This window comes from Crocodylus siamensis, chromosome 5, assembly GCF_052110815.1.
Source record: "Crocodylus siamensis isolate JL-2025a chromosome 5, ASM5211081v1, whole genome shotgun sequence".
In the NCBI taxonomy this organism is placed as follows: domain Eukaryota; kingdom Metazoa; phylum Chordata; order Crocodylia; family Crocodylidae; genus Crocodylus; species Crocodylus siamensis.
In genome coordinates this window covers 205,077,001-205,100,043 of record NC_143399.1, presented here as the reverse complement: position 1 = coordinate 205,100,043, position 23,043 = coordinate 205,077,001, and the positions used below count along the sequence as shown (strand labels likewise).

The 23,043-nt window shown below is 64.7% G+C and overlaps 1 protein-coding gene across 1 annotated transcript; it reads left to right on the top strand.

The window, feature by feature from the left end:
* Positions 1-8,246: 8,246 nt before the first annotated feature.
* CSPG5 (chondroitin sulfate proteoglycan 5) lies at positions 8,247-19,701 on the top strand. Its single transcript, XM_090048002.1, has 4 exons — positions 8,247-9,809; positions 12,318-12,506; positions 15,897-15,969; positions 19,181-19,701. Exons 1-4 carry the CDS (start codon positions 8,398-8,400, stop codon positions 19,340-19,342), a joined length of 1,836 nt encoding a protein of 611 aa, XP_089904128.1. The 5' UTR covers positions 8,247-8,397; the 3' UTR covers positions 19,343-19,701.
* The last annotated feature ends 3,342 nt before the right edge of the window (positions 19,702-23,043 follow it).

Here is a 23,043-nt window from a genome sequence, read left to right as displayed (position 1 = left end):
CACTGCCCACGTCCCTCCAGGTCGAACATGCCCCGCCACCACCGCTCTCTGGGCGCGGCCCTCCCGCCAGTCGGCGACACATCTGACTGTGTGGGTGTCTACACCACAGCCCCCCGTTTCTTAATGAGAACGGGGTGAGAGACAGTGTCGAAGACCTTCCTAAAGTCCAGGAAGACGATGTCCACTGTGTCCAAGGATTCGGTGACCTGGTCACAGAAGGCCACAGGTTGGTCTGACAGGACCTGCCGCTAATGAACCCATGCTGGTTGCCCCAAAGCATGAAATCCCCTGCTGGCCCCTCCTGGATGTGTGCCAGCATAATTTTCTTGCACAGCTTGCTTAGGATCAAGGTAAGACTAACTGGCCTATAGCTCCCTGGGTCCTCCTTCTCCCCCTTTTTGAAGATGGGAACCATGTTGGCCTCTTCCAGTCCTCTGGCCCCACACCAGAGCCCCACGAGTGCTCATACAGCCGTGCCGGGGGTCCCGCAATGACCTCGGCCAGTTCCTTTAGTACTCTAGGGCGGAGATCACCCGGACCAGCTGACTTGAATACATCCAGTCCCTCCAGAAGCCCCCTAACTAAATCCTCGCTAACCCTTGGCCTGGGTGTGCCTCCCCAGGGCCTGAGGTGGGCCCAGCGGGGGATGACTGTTCTGGTCCCTGCTCAGGAAAGTGGAGGCAAAGAAATTGTTAAACACGTTAGCTTTGTCATCTGGTGTGATGACCAAATTTCCCAACGCATCCTGCAGGAGCCCCACATTACCCAGTACCCTCGTTTTTGCCCCCTGTGTATTTAAAGAAGGACTTCTTGTCCTTAGTTCGGGCAGCTAGCCCCAGTTCCATCTCCGCCTTGGCCTTCCTGACTGCCCCCCTGCATCCCCGAGCGACTGCAGAGTAGTCCTCCCTGGGGATGTCCCCTTTTTTCAGGTCGTTATACAGAAGGGAAATACTGGATGCCAATAGCCGACTTTCCCCCATCTAGGAATGAAGAGGAAGAGGCCGGTGCATGAGTTTAGCCCTGCTCGTGGCCCAGCCGGGAGCGAATGCAGAGCCGCAGGCGTGGGGGGCCTTGTCCCCACCAGCGGTGCCCGACCTTGCAGCCCCGGGCGAGTGAGGCAGGGATGGGAGCCCCTGCGCTGGCTTGCACCGTGTTACCTGGCCCCTGGGCTCCCACGGGTCAGGGAGTCTGGTAGGAGGGGATCAGCACGGGAAGCGGCACGGGGGCTGTGGCAGTGTTTCCGGACCCGGCGTGGGGTGTCTCGATCGTATGTTTAATCTTTTGCAGCAGCAGGACATTGGCTGCCGCGGCCCCCCGCGGTCCCTGGGGCAGGGTCAGCTGCGAGGTCTGGGCTGCTGGCCGCGTTGCTCGGAGGTCGGACAGGATTTGCCTGGGCTGGTTTGGACAGGGCTGGACAAGACGTCACCCCTGCCAGCCCGGCGTGCCCCCGACTCCACAGTACTGCGCTGTGCTCAGGAGCCGACGCGGGTGAGCGGTGCTCGGGGGTCGGACCCTCAATGGGGGCTGTCCCTTTGGGGCTGGGGGCAAATCCTGTGTCCAGACAGACCCAGCCTGGGGGTTTCCCGGCAGTCGGGATAACGGATCCCCTTTCCCCAGGGCAGCCCCATTCCCCAAGGGCCAAGTAGGGCCAGGGAGCTGCCCCGGGGCAAGGCACGGACACATGGGACAATGCAGCTTGCACCAGCGTCGCTCGCGGGGTGCGTTGCACCCACCGGAGAGCTGCGCCCATGCGGGGCTGCCTGTTTTGTTCCCCGGACAAATGTGCCGTGAGCCAGCGGCGTGTTTAGCAAGGGGCATCGATGCCGTGCTCGCAGGGCCGCGGACCAGGAGCCCGACGTCCGCTTTTCCTCCCCCGTCCCTGCAGCAGCTTCCTTCGGGCAGGATGCGGCCACCTGCCCTGCTCCCGTGAGGCTCGGGGACACGCGGGCCTGGGACGGCCACGCACCGAGCAGCCTTCGCATCTTCCGGGCTCTGGCTGGGGGCCCCGGAGCAGCACGCCGGGGATGACGGCACCCTCCGCTGCAATCTGCCTTTGGTCTTCCCGCACCTTCGGGCCCAGGTGCGAGGATCCGGGCGCCCGGTCAGAGCAGGAGCACCGGGACCCCGCTCCCTCGAGGTCCAGGAGCCCCGGGCGTGAGCGGCAAGATGCTGCCCAGGCTCCAGCCCCGCGTGACGCTACAGCGGGTAAAAGCAACCGGCGGTGACCACGGAGCAGCTGGAGCCCGTCCCCCCAGCCCCCGGGGCCAGGGCAGGATGTGGGGGCCTGTCCCCAGCCCGCCAGCGCCGGAGCGCTGGGGCCAGGCCCAGGCGCCAGGCCCTGCCAAGCCCCCCCCGCCAGTCCCCTAGGAAACAGCCGGAGACGTGCGCGGGGCCTGGGAGCACATTCATGCCGGGGCGGGCGGAAGTTGGGGAATGTAAAGCAGGTGCAGCCCCATTCAATCCCCTTTTGAAAGCCAGTATCAAAGCAGACAGAGCCGGGCTTGTTCCCCGCGCCGGCGCTGGGTGCAGGGAGCCTGCGGCTCCTGGAGCGGGCGGGGGGTGTCCCCCAGGGATGAGCGGGGCTCCGGCTCCGTCCCCGCGCGGGGCAGCAGAGCCAGGACCCCAGGCCGAAGCCCCTTGATGTGGTGTTAGCAACCGAGCCCGGAGCCTCCTGCCCCCAGGACCCGGGCTCGAATCCAGCCCTGGGCGGTGGAGGCGGGAAGGCCGCTCCGCGCGCGCTGAATGCGACGGGTCTCGGTCCCGTTGAAGGAAGCTCCAGGCTCCACCGAGCCGGTCAGGCCCTTGACGGGTCTCTCCAGCCATGAAAGCCACTCCCAGAGAGCTGGAGCCCGCGGGAGGAGAGCGTGGTGTTGGCACGAGGCCTGGGGGATGCTCCCGTCTGGCTGGGCTGAGCCCGCGTGCCCGCTTCGTGCTCGCCCGCGGGACCGAGGCCCCGGGCTCTCCCCCAGCCCCACACGCCTCCCCCTTCTGCACCAGGGTGGCAGCCCCGTGTCCCACCCCGCTGCCCGGGTTTTCAGACACCCTGCGGCCTCGGGAAGCAGCCTTCAGCCTTGGTGGAGGAGCACACTGCATGCCCGAGTGCACACCAGTACACGCTTTGGGGTCCATGTGTGCACACATATACACACGCACGCAAAAGTTAAGAGCTTGCGTGCATGTGTAACAGGTGCAGAGGGCATGCGCATGCACACGCAGCAAGAGACTGCGTGTACGTGCACGTGTGCATCTGTCGCAGCTCACAGTATGGGTGTTACGGGCGTCAGTGGCCCCCCCGGCCTCTAGCTCTGCTGCACCGATGCCACGTGGATGGGCCAGTCCACGCTGCGTGCCCAGCACCCCCCGCGCGTCGCTGCACGCGCACCTCTCTAGGCATCCCCTGCCGCCCCTGCGAGGAGCGAAGGAGCGTGGGGCTTGCTCTCACGCATTCCCCGCTGCGAGGGGGCTGGGGCGCGTACCGCCAGCTGTGCCTGGGGCCCAGCAGGAAATGGCCAGTCCTGATCCACCTGCACCAGCACCAGCACCTCCCTCCCAGGCCCGGGGCCATGGGGCAGTGCTGGACTCCGGTACCTTTGCACGGGCTGGGGGCTCTGCAGGCACCGTCTCTCCCGCGGGACCCATCAGAGCCCCGGTGGTGATGCCTGCACGTGACCTTGCATCGCGGTGGGAAGCCTCATGGTCTTGCCCTTGTAGCCGCCAGCCTGGGTCCAGAGCCAGCCGGCAGCTAGATACCGGGGAAGGGAAGTGCAAGGGAGGGGCCTTGGCTTCCAGGCCCTGGGGCTGACGGCTTGTCTCAGGCCCCGCAGACACAGATTGCAGTTCAGTACCTGCCTCTTTGCAACAGCTCTGGCATAGTTCAGACTTACAGTGTCTCCTCTTCCCTGGACCAAACTGAGTCCCTTCGGGCTTTCCTCGTGGGTCCTGCTCCCTCGCCCTCGTTCCTCTCCCCCGGACAGTCTCCCGCTGGTGCGCACCCTTCTCGAAGCGTGGCGCAACCTCTCGGCCTCCAGCTCGGCGCTGCAGGCCAGTGCTGAGCAGCGCCGAAGGGCTACTGCATGCTTCTTGCCCACGGCTCTCCTGCTACACATCCCCGCCGCGTGTTCGGGGCGTGTTGCAGTGCTAGGACGTTGCTGGCTCCTGTTCAGTGTGTGATTTCTCGTGCCCGGATCACAGAATCATAGAAAATTCAGGGTGAAGGGACCTCATCTCGTCCCGCCCCCCACTCAAAGCGGGACCAGCCCCCACTACAGGATCCCAGCCAAGGCTTTGAGCCAGGTGTCCAAACCCTCCAAGGACGGAGAGTCCGCCACCTCTGTAGGTAACGCTGCAGTGCTTTGCTACCCTCCCAGTGAGAGTAATTCCTCAACTTCCCTTGCTGCAGCCTGAGCCCATTGCTCCTTCTGCCATCTGCCCCCACCGAGACCAGCCCAGCTCCGTCCTCTGTGCAGCCCCCCTGCGGGGAGGTGACGGCTGCTCTTCAGTCCCCCTCGGTCATCTCTTCTCCGGGCTCCCAGGCCGCATTTGTGTTTCCCAGGTGTCGGGGGAGGAACGGGGCTCTCAGGGCCGCAGCATCCTGCATCCAGTGGTATGGGGTCGATGTCTGCTTGCTGGGACGTGCCAGCTCCTGGGGCACGAGGGCGACAAGCACCAGCTGCCCCAGGGGCGCGGGTCAGGCCACGTTAACCCCCCGCCTGTGCTTGGACCACCCAGGGTCCTTATCAAGTTGCCTCTCCGGCTTCCTGCGGGCGACCGCACAGGCCGCGATTCCCACCTTCCTCGCGGCTGGGCACGTGCTCGGGGCATGGCTTGGTTTTGGCAGCATAAAAGAGCTGTGGCCACCAGAGGAAGCGGTGCCAGGACGCGTGGACACCAGACCTCAGGGAGACGGACGGCGGCAGGGGAAGGAGCTGGCTGCTAACTGGCTCCAGGGGCACTGCAACCTCCGCCAAGCGGCTGTTTCTTCAAGAGGAAACCTTTCCCCTGACGCAGAGAAGAGAGCGGAGGAAGGAAAAGGAGAAGGGAAGCCAGCCTGCAGCCTGCTCCCCCTGTGCAAAGACCTGCAGCTTCTGCAGCCGGCCTGTGGCTCAGAGCCTGGACTCCTCGGTCACCTGAGCACCCATCCGTGAGCCGCAGCAGAGGCCCTCCTCCCCTGCAGGGATTGCCAGCAACCGTATTTTTGCGCCCCTTAGCCAAGCCCTTCCTCACAGGGTGCATGACCTCCCACCGGGGCGACAGCCCGCCTGCTCCTAGCTGCCCGAGGAGGGCATTCGTTGCTCCCGAGCTGCGGCCGCTCGCGGTCAGCTGGCTGCACGCAAGTCCCTTCCAGATGCGCTGCCTCCGGCTGGGCCGCGCTAGCGTGACCTACATTCTCCGGTCCTGGCTGCCTGGCTGCAGGAGACGAGCGCGTGGCTCAGGAGCAAGCGCTGCACCCCGGTCTGCGCAGCCGTCTGCCGCGATGAGCGGTGGGGATCGCGGTACCCCCGCCCGGGGTACCAGCACCGCTCCTCTCCGGTCCTCCCGAGCGCGGAGCCGGCCCGCAGGCGACCTGGCCCCGCAGGCCCGGCTGGGTCCTGCCCGCCGGCGAGGGGGCGCGCGTGGGCAGGGGCGCGTGAGGGCGCCCTTGCTCACCCGTGTGCCAGCGGCCGGCGAGGGGGCGCGCGTGGGCAGGGGCGCGTGAGGGCGCCCTTGCTCACCCGTGTGCCAGCGGCCGGCGAGGGGGCGCGCGTGGGCAGGGGCGCGTGAGGGCGCCCTTGCTCACCCGTGTGCCAGCGGCCGGCGAGGGGGCGCGCGTGGGCAGGGGCGCGTGAGGGCGCCCTTGCTCACCCGTGTGCCAGCGGCCGGCGAGGGGGCGCGCGTGGGCAGGGGCGTGTGAGGGCGCCCTTGCTCACCCGTGTGCCAGCGGCCGGCGAGGGGGCGCGCGTGGGCAGGGGCCTCCGCTCGTGCAGCAGCAAAGCAGGGGGCGTGAGGGCGCCCTTGCTCACCCGTGTGCCAGCGGCCGGCGAGGGGGCGCACATGGGCAGGGGCGTGAGGGCGCCCTTGCTCACCCGTGTGCCAGCGGCCGGCGAGGGGGCGCACGTGGGCAGGGGCCTCCGCTCGCGCAGCAGCAAAGCAGGGGGCGTGAGGGTGCCCTTGCTCACCCGTGTGCCAGCAACCGGCGAGGGGGCGCGCGTGGGCAGGGGCGCGTGAGGGCGCCCTTGCTCACCCGTGTGCCAGCGGCCGGCGAGGGGGCGCGCGTGGGCAGGGGCGCGTGAGGGCGCCCTTGCTCACCCGTGTGCCAGCGGCCGGCGAGGGGGCGCGCGTGGGCAGGGGCGCGTGAGGGCGCCCTTGCTCACCCGTGTGCCAGCGGCCGGCGAGGGGGCGCGCGTGGGCAGGGGCGCGTGAGGGCGCCCTTGCTCACCCGTGTGCCAGCGGCCGGCGAGGGGGCGCGCGTGGGCAGGGGCGCGTGAGGGCGCCCTTGCTCACCCGTGTGCCAGCGGCCGGCGAGGGGGCGCACGTGGGCAGGGGCCTCCGCTCGCGCAGCAGCAAAGCAGGGGGCGTGAGGGCGCCCTTGCTCACCCGTGTGCCAGCGGCCTGCAGGCACACCCGGTCACCGGCACGCTCAGCTGTTCTGTGTGCCCTGGAGCACACACGTGCACACCTGCTCTTGCTGGCTTTACCCCCCCCACTCTCGTGCACATGCACCCTGCTGTTTACACTTAGATCTGCACACGTGCTCACCCTCCCACACACCTGTGCACACACACGTGTACTTGGTCGTTCTCATACAGGTTCACGGATGTGTTCTGCTCTACATGGGCACCTCCACATGTGAATGTGTGCATGTGCACTCATTTGTTCTCATACCAGCTTGCAGGCAGGCTTTGTTCTTGCACACACACATGTGCACACACAGAGATGCACTCATTCATTCTCATGCAAATGCCTAGATAGGCTCTGCTCTTGCACATGTGCACACACACGTGCGTTCAGATATAGTTGCAGACATGCTGTTCTCACACACGTGCACAGATGTACACACGTGAACTCATGCTCATAGTTGCACAGATGTGCTCTTCTCACGTATGTGCAGACATGTACACACACGAATGCATATTCATTCTCATAGACATGCTCCGCTCGTGCACGTACACACACAGTCGCACAGATATGCTAACACACGCACACACGTTCACCCATTCATTCTCATGCAGATGAACAGACACGCTCTGCCGTCACACACACACACACGTGCACTCATTCTCGCATAGAGGCAGACACGCTCTGCTCTTGCACGCGCACACGCGCGCCTCATCCTAGCGCGCTGGCAGACGCACCCGCCGGGCCGGCCTGCTCCCAGTACGCCGGGGGGCCTGGGCACTCCCCGCCCTGCTGCCGGACCCCGCGCGCTGGGCAGGCGGGTCACGCCCGCCTTTCCTCGCCCCGCTCAACCCAGCCTGTGCGCCGCAGCCCCGGCCCCTCCCCAAACTCGCCCTGCCTTTTCTGCTTTGGCTCCGGCCTGAGGCTGCAGCCTGGACCCCGCCCGGCGCAGGCCTGCGGCCCTGGGGCCTGCCTGGGAGCCGCTTTGCTGGGGGCCGCCCTGCAGCGAGGCCCCCAGCCCCTCTCCTGCTGAAGAGCCAGCCGCCGCAGCCTCCCGCCGCGGCGGCGAGGCGAGGGCAGGGGAGGGGGCGGGCCGCGCGGCGGCCATCTGTGCTGCACCCCGCTCTCCCCGCGGGGCAGGCGCCCAGCCGCGTTGCCCTAACGCGGCCGCCCGCCACGTGCCAGCCGCCCGGCGCCTCGCCTCGAAGCCCGGCGCGCCGCGCCGCGGGGCCCAGAGCAGCGCCCGCCTCGGGGGGACGCCGCCGGCGGCGCTTCCCGCCGCCTCCCCAGCTCCGGCCTGAAACAGAGGCGTTTCTAACGCCAGGCCCCGGCCTCGGCCCTGCTCGCGGGCCTTTGCTGCAGCCGGGCCGCGCGGCCGCCATTGCCAGGGGCCCCAGGTCCCCTCACAACCAGGAGGGCGGGCCGACGAGCCCGCCAAGAGGCGCTAGCTCCCCGCCCGGGCCCGCTGGCGGCTGCGGCGCGGTGGAGGAGCCTAGAAACAGGCCAGGAGGGGAGGGCCGCGGCCGCCGGCGCCCCGGGTGGCGCGCTCGCGGCCGGACAGCGCCTGCGGAGCCTCCGCGGGCCCCCCCGGCCGGGCTGTGGCGGCACGCCCCTGAGGCGCGCGCCCGGCCCCGCCCCCGCCCCCCCGCGCCGCCTCCTCCCGCGGCCGGCCGGGCGCGTCAGCCCGACGTGCGGTGCGGGGCGGGCCGGCCGGGCCGGGCCGGGCGGCGCGGCGCGGGCGCGGGGATGGGGCTGGGGCTGCGCCGAGCCGGCCCCATGCAGCAGCTGCCGCCCTGAGCCGCGATGGGGAGCGGGGCCCGCGGGGGAGCCCTGCCCCGCCCGCCGCCGCCGCCGCTGCCGCTGCTGCCGCTGCTGCTGCTGCTGCTGGCGCTCGCCGCGCGCCCGGGGGCCGAGCCCGGTGCGTGCCCCGGGGGCTGCGGGGGGGCCGGGGCCGGGGCCGGGGCCGGGGCGGGGGGGCGCCGCCTCGCCTCGCCTCATGCTGCCTCTCCCGTGTCCCCTCCAGCGGCCCCGCGGCCCCGCGGCGCCGCCGAGGCCCGGGCGGCCCCGGGGCCGGGGGCCGGCCGGCAGCGCCCGGCGGCGGAGGGCAGCCCCGCGCCGGCGGCGGCCCCCCAGGCGCAGGCGGCTCGGCAAGAGGCACCTGCCGGGCCCGGCGCAGCCCCCGCGGGGGGTAGCCGCGCGGGCAACTCGTCGCGGGCCAGCGAGGCGGCCGTGACCGGCGTGGCGTGGCCGGCGGAGGCGGAGGCTCCCGGCTCGGACCTCAACGCCACCGGGGGAGCCCTGGAGAGCGCGGCCCCCGGCCCCGAGGAGCCCGGGAGCGGAGACCCGGCGGGCAGGGCCGCCACGCAGGCCGCGCGCCCCTCCGCCGCGCCGGGCCCCGGCCCCGGCCCCGACTCGGCAGAGACCGACCTGCTCCTGGAGGCCCGCACCCCGGGCCCGGCGGCCGGCGAGGAGCGGGAGCTGGCCGCCAGCTCTCCGGCCCGGGGCGCGCTGGGCCGCACCGACGTGACCTGGCTGCCCACGGCGGCGCCGCCGTCCGCCACCGACGCCCCCGAGCCGCCCTCGGAGCAGGCGGCCTCCGAGATCATCGACATCGACTACTACGACCTCTTTGACGGGGCCGGCCGCGGCGGGGCCGAGGGCCTGGACGACTTCGCGGGCGCGGGCCCCGGGGCGGGCAAGAAGCCGGGCGACAAGGCCTCGTCCTGGTCCCTGCACGAGCTCTACGACGACTTCACGCCCTTCGACGAGTCGGACTTCTACCCCACCACCTCCTTCTACACCGACGGCGACGAGGAGGGAGAGGACGACGAGCTGGACGAGCCCGAGGAGGAGGACGAGGAGGAGGACGAGGAGGAGGACGGGGGCGCCGGGCTGGCCAGGGACTCGGAGGGCGAGAACGGCCGCGCGGCGCCCACTCCGGCCGTGCCCGAGCCCCCGGCGGCCGCGCCCACCAGCCGCCGCTTCGTCGTCCCCCTGCTGCAGACCTTCGTGGTGGCCGGGCCTGGCGCCAGCGCCCGCCCGCGCCCCGGCAAGGACCCGAGCCCGGCGCCCGCGGCCGGAGAGAACGGCACCGAGTGCCGCAGCGGCTACGTGCGGCACAACAACTCCTGCAAGTCCGTGTGCGACTCCTTCCCCAGCTACTGCCACAACGGGGGCCAGTGCTACCTGGTGGAGAGCCTGGGAGCCTTCTGCAGGTAGGGGAGCAGGGCCGGAGGGGTGGAGCTGGGGGCAGGGGTGATCGGGTCGGGGGGCAGCTAATGGCCAGGTCCCGTTGACTTCAGCCTCCGCAAAGTGGCCGCAGGCAGCTCTCAGCTGTTTGCACCTCATTAAGGCTTGGCCCCTCCGAGGGGCTCGGCCTCAGAACGCCAGGGGCTGAGGGGGCTGGCCAGAATCGGAAGGGCAGTGGAGGGGAAGGGGCTAGACCCGAGGGGGCGGGGAGCCAGCCAGGGCTTTCTGAGGTGCGGCGCTGACCCAGGTGGGGCCCCGGGCCCTGCTTGTCGTGAACAGCTCGGGGCGAGGCAGGGTCCCCAGTGCCAGGTGGCACCAGTCCCACCAGGCTGTTTCTTCCAGCCACCCAGGTGCTCATCCGGAGCGACGGCCTCCGTGCAGCCCCACGGGCGGAGCCTGGGTCCCACAGGGTGTCCTGGTCGCATGCTGCCCTGAGCGTGGGGCCCTGGGGCTGCAGGAGGGGCAGGGAAGGGCTGGGTGCTGCAGGGGGGCCTGGCTGCTCTGGAGACGACCTGGGAGCATGTTTGCTGTGTGTGCGTGTACACGCGTCTTGTGTGCATATATCTGTGTGTGTACGTGCATGTGTGTGTGGCTGTGCATGTGTAGAGAGCTTGGGAGTAGCGCATGTGCATGTCTGCACGTGTGTGCGCATGTGCTTCTGTGTGTGCGTGTGCACAGGCACGTGTGTTTGTGGTGCATCTGCATACCTGCGTGTGTGTGTGTACATGTGTGTGCATGGCTGTGGTGCATATGTGTGTGCGTGCATGTGCCTACTTGTGTGTGTGCGCGCGGTGCATCTGCATGCCTGTCTGTGTGCACCTGTGTGTGTCTGTCTGTCTGTGCATGCATGGGTGTGATTGTGTGCCCATGTACCCCCCCAGCCCTGGTGCACCCATCTCCTCCCCTCAGGGTGCTCAGGGAGCTCCTGATGCCCAGGCCCGGCTCCCTGCATCCTGGGTGCCCTGAGCCCTGGCTGGTGCGGGGTGAGGGATTTCCCCATCCCGCCCTGCCCAGAGCGCTGCGCTGCGCTGCACTGCGCTGCGCCGCTCGGTGGGGCGGGAAGTAGGTCAGCACCGCTCCACCGAGATGGCACGCTGGGATGTGCCCGTGCTGCGGATCAGCGCTGGCAGCCTGTGCCACAGGACAGCAGTGGGCCTGTCAGCCGTGGGGGCTCTGTGTGCAGGGGGCATGCGTGTACTGTGTGCACAGACCCCGTGCGCATGGGGAATGTGTGTGCTGTGTGTATGAGGCATGTGGGTGCAAAGCATGTGTGTGCTGTGTGCATGGACCCTGTGTGCATGGGAATGTGAGGGTTGTGTTTGTGAGGCATGTGTGTGCTGTGTGCATGGGGCACATGAGTGCTATGTGTGTAAAGCACGTGTGCATGAGGCATGTGTGTGCTGTGTGTGTGGACCCCGTGTGCACTGGGCATTTGTGTGCTGTGTGAAGCATGTGTGCGCTGTTTGTATGAGGCATGTGTGTACCATGTGCATGGACCTGTGTGCATGGGGCACGTGTGTGCTATGTGTGCATGCTCTATGTACATGAAGTCCAAGTACAAGTGTCTGCTGTATGTGTGGACCATGTGTACATAGACACGTGTGCACTGCATACATGTGCCCTGTGTGTATGGGGTATGCACATGCTCTGTGCATGGCCCCATGTGCACAGAGCTCATGCATGTGCTGCATGGCACAGACCATGCACGAGGGGAGCATAGATGTGCTGCGTGCACAAACCCTGCATACATGGGGCATGTGCATGCTCGTTGCAGGGGAGCAGATGTGTGCTGTGTGCATGGGGAGAACACGCGTGTGCTGCAGGCATGGCCCCTGTGTACCTGGGGCGGTGCCTCCAGGGGGAGCCCTCCCGCTTGCCCGGCCGGGGTCCTGCTCCGAGCCGGGCACAGTCCCACAGGGCAGGAGCTGGGGCCCACCAGGTCCATGGGGCTGGGCCTGGGCAGCCGCTGGGACGGGGGGAGCATTGCTGGGCCGCGCGGGGCTCTTGCCGGGGGAGGCCAGGTGCTGGGGGGTCTCCTCCCAGGGCACCGTGGGCCCCATCTGGCTGCAGCCCTGCCGCGGTGGCTGGCCATGCCCCTCACCATGACATCCCGGCTGCTCCTGCCCGACTCGCCAGTGCCCAGCTCCGGGTCTTGGGCAGACGCAGGCCCTGTCCCCACAGGAAGTGGGGTCTGTCCCCATGTGCCTCTGGGAGGGTGCAAGACCCCCAGACCTCTTCCTCCCCCAGACTAGCAGCTGTGGTTGGACCGGGGGGCACCGTGCCACTGTCCCAGGCCCAGCCCCAGGGAGCACGAGCACTGCGAAGGCCTTCTCAGGTGTCCCCTTCCCATGGGACAGGGCTGGTTCCTTCCCCTTCAGCATCCGGGCTCCACGGGGCTGGCCTGGCCTCTCCCTTCTCCGTGGGGCGGGAAGGGGCCCCCTGTGCCCTGACCGCCTGCCGGGGTCCTGTTGCAGGTGCAATACCCAGGACTACATCTGGCACAAGGGCATGCGCTGCGAGTCCATCATCACCGACTTCCAGGTGATGTGCGTGGCCGTGGGCTCGGCCGCCCTCGTCGTGCTGCTGCTCTTCATGATGACCGTCTTCTTCGCCAAGAAGCTCTATCTGCTCAAGACCGAGAACAACAAGCTGCGCAAGACCAAGTGAGCCGAGGCCGGCAGGGAGGAAGGGAGGGAAGCCTCCTGCTTGCCCCAAGGAGCAGAAGGGATGGGGTGGCAGTGCCTGTTGGTTTCAGACCCCCTCTGCTCCCAGCCAGGAGGGCGGAGGTGGAGGGGAAACGGGCACTGGCATGACGGAGAGGCTTTTGCCAAACCCTGCTTGTGAAATGCGTCCACCTCTGGGGTGGGCTGCAGCACCTGGACAGCGTGCGGCTCTTGGGACAGGGAGCGAAGAGGGTCTCCGGGCCCTGCTGAGACAGCACAGGGTTGTCCGTGGTCCAGGCAGTGGCGGTGGGTGATTCACAACAGCAGCGGTGGTGCGGAGCAGAGGGCAGCATCACCCGTGAGCCGGAACGGGCTCGTCCCTCCGCTCGGCTTCCAGCAGGCAGTAAATTTCCCTGGGCGGGGGGGGCCTGGCTCTGCCGTCACGGCCAGGAGGAGCTCCCCGAGCGGGGGACACTTCAGGCTGGGCCCTCTGCCATCGTGGCAGCTGCATTCGCAGCCTGACGTCGGCTCGGATCCCCGCAGCTCGGTGCTGTCTGGAGGGGAATCCTCCGCAGCTTGTGAGCCTCGGGGAGACATTCTGAGAGGGTGGGGGTGTCTGCCCCAGCATCCCTGTCATCCTGGCTCCCTTAGCCCCCCTGTACCTCCCGCAGGTGTCATTGGACAAGGGTTTCTTCAACAAGCGGTCTGTTCATCAGCTGCTATGTCCCACCCCAGAGGTGGCTGCATTTCAGTGAGGGGATCTTGAGCCTTTGGATGACCCTGCTTCCTAGAAAGGCAGCCTGCAATTGTTCCCCTGAAGTCCTTTTAGTGATTTAGGCCCCCTCTACATGGGCAGGTCAAGACGCGATGGGATCTAGGGTGTGATCTGCTCTCGCCTGGCTGGAGATGCGATTGTGGGTTCATGTTGAAGCCCATCACACCCGATCCCACGCACCGGCAAAAAACAAGTTCCCGTGCCTGGGAGACCCCCTTGGTTGAGGGGCTTCCAACCGTGGAGGTGCCCCTGTGCACCCCTAGGGCTGGGGGATCACTGCAGCCGCGATCTCCCAGGCTCGGGGGTGCATGAAACCCCTGGGTCTGGCAAATCGTGCCTGCCGCAGTCTCCCACTTTGAACCTGGGAGATCACGGGAGCTGCGATCCTCCAGGCCTGGGGGTTTCACACACCCTGGAGGCAGCTGCACCCCCCCCCGGCTCCAGGACCCACCTGGGTTTCAACACCCACATGCATGTGCTGCTGGGACCCAGAGGCAGCTGACAGGGCTCCCAGCCACAGGGGAGACCCCGCTACATGTGCAAACTGAAGCGTGATAGCAACCAGCTATAAAGTTAGCACAGATTTTTAAGGTCTAACTTTATAGCTGGTTGGAGCTCCCTGTGGTGGGATAGGTACTTTCTTGGTCTCAAGGTCATTGTACAATTAACCAGTTCATTGCATGATACCTGTAATGTGTAGAGGGGACCTTGAAGAGCTCTGTGCACACAAGCTTGCTCGTCCCCGCGGCTCGCGTGGGGCTGGGAGTTGCCACAAGATGTCTGTGGGTCCCCAGCCTGGGTGACGTGAGCCATCACATGCAGGGCTTGCCACGGTCTCTTCTGGCTTCGGAAACCCCTGGGGGGAGGTGGGCGGTGGTGTCATGAGTGGACTCAGACCCTTAGCACACCCCACGTCCGGCAGCAAATGGTCTGGGCAGAGACCCGTGTCTGCCAGGAGCCCCTTGCCATGTCCCCAAGAGGCAAAGGCAGCCTTACAGCCCCAAGGATTGAGGAGCAGAGCAGAGGAGATGGGGCAGCCGGCTGGGGGGCTCCCCCCGCCTGCGGTGCAATGGGTTGCAGCACCCCGGCACTGGAACGGCCTGCACAACTCCATCCCTGCTCCCTGCTGGGCCCGGCTGGCTGGCTGGTTCCCTAACGAGCATTAATGACTGTTTGAAAAGTGCCAAGTGCAACTATTAGCCAGGAGTGCTGGTGGCCTCCCAAGCTGTGAATGACACCCCACCCCCACCCCTGTCCCCAGGGAGGCACCGCCGCCGCCTTCCTGCTCATCTGGCCCCCGCTTCCAGCCTGCCTGCCCATGGAGCCCCCCACACCCCAGGGACACCAGGCCCCTGTCCGGGTCCCCCAGAGCCCGGCTCATCTAGCTCTCCCTTCCTGCAGCCCGGCAGATTCTCCCCTACACGTCCCTCACACACCTGCTTCACACACACGTGCCCCATGCACACGGCGCACACACGTCTCATACACACAGTGCACACATGCCCCTTCCGCACACACTTTCCACGGATGGCACACTTGCCCCATGCACATGGGGTGCATGTGCATGGCATACAGATGCCTCATGCACACCCATGCCCCATGCGCACATGCTTCACACACATGCCTCATACACAGCACAGGTATCTCATACACACGGTGCACACACATCCCACACATGCTTCACATGCATGGCACACACATGCCTTATACACCCGGGGTCCACGCACATGGTGTAGACGCAGTGTACACATGCCCCAGATTCTCCCCCATCCTCCAGGGGCTAAGGATCAGCTCAGATTCTCAGATGGGGGAAACTGAGGCACAGGGGAAGTGCCGCGGCCGGAGGCGTGGAAGAGTCGCTTTGGGAGCAGGGTTCAGCCCTCGGTGCCCCCACCACTGAGCCACGCGGTTGTGATGGAAGAGGAGGGTTTTGAGGGGGGTGATATCTCAGTCACTAGCAGGACCCCAGGGCTCTTGCCCCCCAGAGGCAGCTGGGACCCCTGCCATGTACCGGCCACGTGTCTCGCACACACACACTAGTGCACACATGCTCACGTGGAGCGGCCAACCTGCACCCTGTTCTACTCGCATTTGTACGTGCTGCCCGGGAGTCTGATGGGAAGATAGCATGTGTGCAGGCGCTGTCGTGCGTGCTGACCTGTGTGCGCCAGAGAGCACAGATGTGTGCAGCATAAAGTGTGTGTTCATGTGTGAGAAGTAAGAGTGAGCACACAGGTGTGCAGGCTGTCAGGGGTGTGTATGCATAATACAGAGCAAGGGGAAGAGCAGGTAGCATTGCTTTGTGTGTGTGTGTGTGAAAGGTGTGTACATGCACTGTGTTCACATGGCTGGCAGCCACAGCGTGCAGGCAGTCCCCCCCTCCCCATGACCTGGGGGCTCCCTGTGAAGACCAGGACCCCCAGCTTGGCTTGTCCTGCGCTGGCCTAGTCCCCAGTTGCTGGGTTGGCATCCCGGTGCAAGGAGCGTGGCACACGGTGGCATCCCACGGCCCTGCAGTGGGCATGGACCAGAGCCCCCTGGGCACAGGCAGGGCAGGAGGGGGCGCAGGGAGGCCACCAGCGGGGCCACTGACCCCGCCTTGCTTTGTCTGCCAGGTACCGGACGCCGTCGGAGCTGCACAATGACAACTTCTCGCTGTCCACCATTGCCGAGGGCTCCCACCCAAATGTAAGGAAACTTTACGACACCCCCCGTAACCTCTCCCCTCATGCCCGTGCATTGGCTTACTATGATAACATTATCTGTCAGGTAACTCGTCTTCTTCACGTCTCCCCCTTCTGCCTGCTGCCCCCTTCCTTGCCCCCCACCTGCCCCGGGGGCTGCTTCCGACATCGCCCGGGGTGCTGGGGTGGGGGGCTAGCAGGACCCCTGGCTGCCCTGGGGCTGGGGGGATGAGGCCTCTGATGAACAGCGTGCGTGGCTGTGTCGTCCCGTGCTGTCACGCTGGACGCAATTGCCGTGAGCACGAGCCCCGGGGTGCAGCACCCAGCTCTGGGGCCGGGGGCTCCCAGCAGACCCCGTTGCCCCGAGGGCTGTCGAAAGCCGCCCCCATCCGCGCCACAGTCGCTTGGCGCCCACCTGCTCTGCGCTCATCTCTGCATCGCCCCCTTTCCACCCTCCTGGCGGCCACAGACCCTGTGTGCACGTGTGTCTGTTTGCGTGTGTCTGTGTCTGGCATCAGCCGCTCGCCGCACCGGGGAGAGGAGCAGGGGCACCGGTCTCCCCAGGGCATCAGTCTCCCCCATGCAGCGTGCGGGGGACCAAGGGGCTGGTGCGGTGCAGACCCAGGTCTCTGCTGCTGCCGGCAGGCACTCGAGCAGCAGTTTCCCCAGGCTGGGGACTCGCCCTGTGCTGCAGGAGGGGGTTCGGGTGTAGGGAACGCAGCCATGGGGCTTGGGCTGAGCTGGGGGCTTTAGGTCTCCCCCCTCCAAGCACAGACTCACCCTGATTTAGGAGAACCTGGGCCCAAGCCCTCCCATCTGGGGCAGCCACGTCTCACGTCTGCAAAAACATCCCCACCACCGAGCACAGGACAAGGACAGAGCCACCCCCGTGGCCTCCAGCACGGCCGGCCACAAGCCCCGGTGCCCTTCCCTTGAGCAGCCTCTGTGATTTTGGCTCCACCAGACCAAAGCGTGGAAGAGCCCAGCTCCCAGCCCTCGTTACTTTTGGGGTGATCATTTTGGCCTTGGCTCTGGGACCCCTGTAGCTGCCCGGTTCCCTGACTGGGAAAGAAGGGGTGATGGGGTCTCATTGCAGTGACGGGCTGTAGCCATTGGGTTTCAGAGCCACGTCCTCACTGGGAAGTCTAGGTGCACCCAGCTCCACACCTGAGCACAGTCCCGGGGTGGGTCTGTGGTGTGGGGCTCTCTCCCTGCCCCCTGGAAGAGGCGGCTAAGGAGAGACAGCCCCGAAGCATGAGGGCTGCTACCATGGTGGGGCTTCGTAGCAAGGCACCTGGAAAGCCTGGTCCGGTGCAAAGAGAGGGAGTCCAGGGTGCTGGGCCGAGCAGGCGGCAATAGGGGAGGCCAGGAGCGAGCTAGGGTGCAGGGTGCAAGGGGCCGAGCTCTGATGGATCCAGGGGTTCAGCTAGGGGACAGGGTGACTGTCAGCTCACGGGCAGCTCTCTGCACTAGGGGCAGCTCGCTGTGCTCAATGCCTGTGTGTGTGTGTGCATGTGCACGTACACATACACGTGCATGTGCACACACTGTGCCGCAGGAGAAGGGAAGGAGTCTACAGGGAACACTTCACCCGTGACCAGCGCAGTGCAGCTGTCTGGAGTCGTGCGGCCGATGCCGGAGGGTGAATTGCTGATTTGGCTTTGCTCTCGGTTGCCTGTCGGAGCAGCGAGGTGGCGGCATGGCCTGCCTGGGGGAGCGGTGGCATCTCCTGCACCGAGTCTCCCTGGAGGAGGCTGGAAAAACCCTGCACAGGGATGAATTGAGGAGCAGGCTCCTGCGCTGGTACAGGCTGGATCGCACGACCGTCAGGGCCCCTTCCGCTGTGGTTCTCTGAGGGAGCAGACAGCACAGCGACAGATAGGGCAGGGAGCAGAAAGCAGAGCAGAAGGTCAGGTAGGGAGCACAGGAGGGAGCAGATCAGGCAGAGGAGGGGGATCGGGGGACTGTGGGGCTGATCTGTGGCACCCTGCCAAAACAGTTGCGATGCCACCCCTCTCAGGGCCTCACAAATGCCTGATATTGGTGCATTTTTCGAGACAGGGAAATGGATTCAGAAATTGGGGGACTTGCCCAAGGCCGCTTGGGGGAGCCTGTGTCAGAGCTGAATAGGACCCTAGGTCTCCCGACCCCTGCCTGGCCAGCCCACAGCTGTCATCCCCCTGCCTGAACCCTTCCCTCCCTGCCCCGTCAGTGCAGGGGGTCTCCCTCGAGCTGTGTCCTGGCCTCTGACGCCTCCGGGGCTGAGCTGCATAGCTCCCTGGAGGGGAAGGGCGCAGCGCTGGGCCTGTCCCAGCCTGACTCAGCTGCCGCCTTCGCTTGCTTTCCTCTCTCACCAGTGCCCATTGCTGGGCCAGTGGCAGGGCTGCATGGTACTGGGCAGGGGTACTGCTCACCTGGGGGAAGTTCAATCTGGCCGCCTTGCTGGGGAGCAGCGCAGGGAATATCCATCCCGTGAGCAGGGGCAGGGCACAGAGCACCCCAGTGCAAGACTGAGCAGCCGCTGGAGACCCCAGACCCCTCCATCCCTGTGGCCGTCGGTCCCGGGATGGCCACGCCGGGCAGAGTACGGTGCAAGTCTCCAGCGTGTGTCATGTAGGAGGTCGGACATGATCACGGCAGGCTGTTCTGGCTGTACCATGCGCCGTGCATCCCCAGAACGGCAAAAGCAGCTCTTGTATTTAATGGGGAGGAAAGAAGTCGCCCAGGAGCTGATGTGATCAGCAAGGTCCCTGCCAGTCCTAGGCCCTGACTGGAGTTAAGGTGAATCTCCCTCCACTGCCAGCAGTATAGCTCTCCCGACACACAGTGGAGCAGAGCCGATTCTGTCTGCGAGAGGGTGGCACCGCTTGAGGTTTGCAGCGCCGACTTCCCGGAGCCAAGCTGGTGTCGCTCCCCAGGCGCCAGAGGTCTGAAAGGCAGAGACAGGCATTGCTCCTCCAGGCTGCTGAGGGCATCTCCCTTTGGTTTAAGGGAGCGGCCCAGCAGATCCAGGGTGCTCAGTCATGGGGCAGAGGCAGAAACGCTCCCCGCTGTCCGGGGTGGCGCAGGGCAACGAGGAGGGTTGTCATCCCTGGGCAGGCAGCGCCCACGCCAGCTTGCTACCCCATACCGCCGCTCTCTGCTTTCTCAAGGAGGGGAAGGGCATCTGCAGCACAGCCTCCTCCTGACCTTCCCTCGCCCCTTTTCCCCTCCAGGACGACCCCGCGGCTCCCCACAAGCTGCAGGAGTCGCTGAAACCCTGCACGAAGGAAGAGGAGTCCTTCAACATCCAGAACTCCACGTCGCCCAAGCACGACAGTGGCAAGGGGGAGCCGGACGAGGCCGAGGTGAACTGTCTGCAGAACAACTTGACATGAAGGCAACGGAGAGGGAGGAGAGCTCACACGCATCCCATGTCCTCATGTACCCATCTTGTGTCTCATAACTGCGTCCCATCCCCCCCAGCCCCCCGGGTCCATGGCATGCTTTGGTGTATGTTGTACAGAGGAAACCAACCACGTAACAATGATCGTACGAAAAAGAAGAAGAATCCAGACGCTCTTCCGGCGCATCGTGTCCGTTGGGTCGTTGGGTCTGTGCTCTGTCTGTATCTCGCTCGGGTTAGTTCCACCGCTGTGATTTCTAAATCTTTGCTGTGACGCGACTGACTTTTTTTGTACTTTTACCCGACTTTTTTTGAAATACGATTAAAAACAAAAAAAAGGAAAGAACTTGAAATAAAGTGGGTTTTTGTGTTTTTTTTTCAAACCAAAGAAGTCAAGCAGCCCAGCCGCCTCCCTGCTGCAGCGCGAGGTCGGGCCTTGCAGAAAGGCAGAACGCATGGAAGGGCCCTTCCTCTTTTCAGGCTCAAGAGTTTGGCTAATTGACTGGTGCATTAAATAATTACTCGTCAAATCAGCATCCTTGCCAATTTAGCCTTTCTTCCCATGGGTGCATTGAGCCTATCTGCTTATCTATAGGTATCCACAGGCTGGTTCACGGGTGATAAACCGTCCCTGTGTAAAGTCTCTACAGTACCGAAGTCCTCAAAGGAGTCATTTCACCCTGCGTGAAACGCTAGGATGTGAGTTATTCACCCACGTGTTATTCACTACTGACTAGCAGGGTGGGTGTGCCATGTCCTCCAAGTCCTACAATACAGTTTTTGCTCCTTATCGGCTCAACAATCCACAGTAAATAGTTTTTATAGCACCCGCAAATTTTTATAGTGACCCATGCGCTTTTTAGTGGGGTGGGAGTTTCTGACGCCTGCCCGGGGGCGCGGCGCTGTGTCACGAGGAACGGTCTCCTGCAGCCCCCTGGGTTCAGGATGGTGATCTCCCATCAGAGCCCCCCCTCCCCCCCGCGGGAGCCAGGCGGATGTGGAAGTGGTTTTGGGATGGGGGCTTGTTCCCTGAACTCCTCACTTGGGCAGACCTCAGTGGCATAACAGGATCTGGGAGACGCCCGGCTCCATTGCACAGGGAGCAAAATCCTAATGTCCCCCAGCAACTTTATACAGGTCAGCCTCGGCTAGGAGTGAGGGGCTGGCTGTGCCGGCAATGGGGTTCGGCCTGCAGGACGATGCATTAGTGGAAGGGCCTGGTGCTCGGGCTGCAGCGTCAAGGGCGATGCGGGACTGCATTCCCATGGGCTCAGCAGCCCGCACGGGGAGGGCGCCAGAAGACAAATGATGAGCCCCGCCACGTGCTTGTGGGACCTTGCAAGGGAAGGAAAGAAATGCTCTGCGTTGCCGCTGTCTGTGGCGTTCAGAGCTCCCGGTGTCCCCGAAGCAGGCGGCGTCAGCAGTGGAAAGGGCAGTCCCCAAGTCGGTGTAGGGAGTCGATTCTCTGGGAAAGCAGTTTTCAACCTTGTTTCATTTGCAGATCCCTAAAAACTCTTGAATGGAGGTTGTACAGGTGGGTATTCGTATACTTTTGATTGATCACAGGCATCTTTCATGGACCCCTTAGACATAATCTGTGGATCCCAGGTTGAAAACCACTGCTCTCAGGGCCACCTTTTTGACCGGCGTGCCACAACTTAGCCCGGCTTCCTCCCCGAATGCCGCTCTTTCCTCCACCCGATCTCCTGCTCTGCTTTCTGCTCCCATCCCTGTGTCTAGGGTCACCCCTGCTCTAGGAGTGAACCCCCCGCGCCTCTGGAAACCTGGTCCAAACTTCTCAAATCGGTCACCTAAAACAGAGGCAGCAGCTGAAAAGCATCATCCCTTCCTCTCCGTGTCTCAGCTGCTCAGTGGAGACAGTGCTCTGCCTTTGGGCATGGCTGGGGGATTCAGGCCCTGTCTGGGGCAAACATCCTGCGCCCGCTGGCAGTGCCCTCAAAGTGGCGCAGGGTCAGGCTGGTATACACTGGGGGCTTCTGCCTTCTTCTGTACCAGGGGCACAGCCTCTCCCTGGGGTCTCTTGAGTGTATATTAATACCCCTTGCAGCAGCAGGACGTTGGTCCACATGGTTTCCCTGGGACAGGGTCGGGTCCAGTGTCTGGTGTGGTCAGAGCAGGGTTCAGGTCTCACACGTGTACAGCAGCGGGTCAAGCCCAGCTGGACGTGATGACCCGAATGGGCCAGCCTAGCTACGTCCAGCTGGCCTCTGCTACCTGCTTGCCCCTGGCTACCTGCTGCAGCTGCTCAACAGGACATGTGCCCTGCTCGGGCCGTGCTAGCTTTCTGCCTGTGAGGGCTGCCGGGGCCCCGGGCGAGCGCACTCAGGCGCAGCAGCATGTTCTGCTCTACGGGGGGATGTGGGAGGGATGCCCCACTCTCCTCCAGGGGCTGACTGACACACAGCCTTGCTTTTCCCCCTAAACAGATGTTCAGGCCACAGCTGGGGCTGCAGAGACCATGAAATGGTCTACCAGCTGTTGACGAAGCAGGCCTCAGCAAACGATTCTCAACCGGGGTGCCGTTTCGCTCCAGGGCTCCGTAAGCTCCTTTGAAGGGTGCCCTGCAATTCTACCGGTGTGTGAGGTGCCAGCACCTACACGTCCTTCACCGGTTGCAGAGCATCACAAGCTTCCTGCCCCACTGGGGGCTTCCTGAGTGCTTTGCAATGGGAGAATTGCTCTAGTACATCTCTGTAGTCAAAAAAAATGAGCACTAGCAGAGCTAGCGTTGTTTAGGAGGGGGAATCTGGTGTCTAAAAAAGTTTGAGAGCCACTGCTATAAAGTTTGCTTGGCAGCCTTACACCCAAGCATGTGGCCTGGAGAGATTAAAGGACCGTGCTGCAATTCAGGAGTGAAGCCCGGTGTTTGCACTTCATCACCGGGTAGGACAGAGCACACGGGCAATCCAAGATGCATCCGTGTTTGATCCTGCTCCTCACAGGGCAGCGTTGTCCAGGATGCAGTCAGCCTTTACTCTGTCGCACACATGACCAGAGAGCTGTCTCAAGCCCAATGACCCAAGGAGCCTTGCCGTACAGCTCCAAAGCCCGGGTCAGCTCGCCACTTTAGAGGCTGTTGTCCAAGGGATGCGAGCTTTGCAGGGGCTGGCATCTTGTTATCGGGACTTCTGCATTGGTGGTGAAGGGAAAATCCCATCAGCCATTTTGCAGTTTGGCCAGCACACAATGCAGGGACAGCAGCAGTCAAGCAAGCAGCGTTGGAGTGAGGATCTCGTTCTCAGGGGTGCATTTCTCCCCTTTGCCCTTGTATTGCTTGACAGTGACTTTGTATTTTTAAGCCCTAGGTACCAGGCCAGCGGATTAGACCTCGGGGGTCTCCTGGCTTCCCACCCCCTGCGCTGGGCATGGGGAAGGGCCCTTGCAGAGAGAGGAGCAGCGGGAGGGTTTGGGGGGCAAAACGAAAGCACGATCAAATCCTTCTGCTCTTGCACCCACGGCAGGGTGACCAGTGAACGGTGCTGCGGACCAAGCCGGGCTGCAGAGAGACCTCCTTTTGCAGAAGAAAACCAGTCCATGCAGCGAGCAAGCCCTAAATCACACAGCTTTGTTTCCCAGCCGGCGGCAGGGAGGTTTCCCGCTCCGACAAAGGAGATGAGCAGCTTTGCCTGGCTTCTGCTTGCCGGTTTGCTGGCTCGGCGGCAGGCCAGCCTT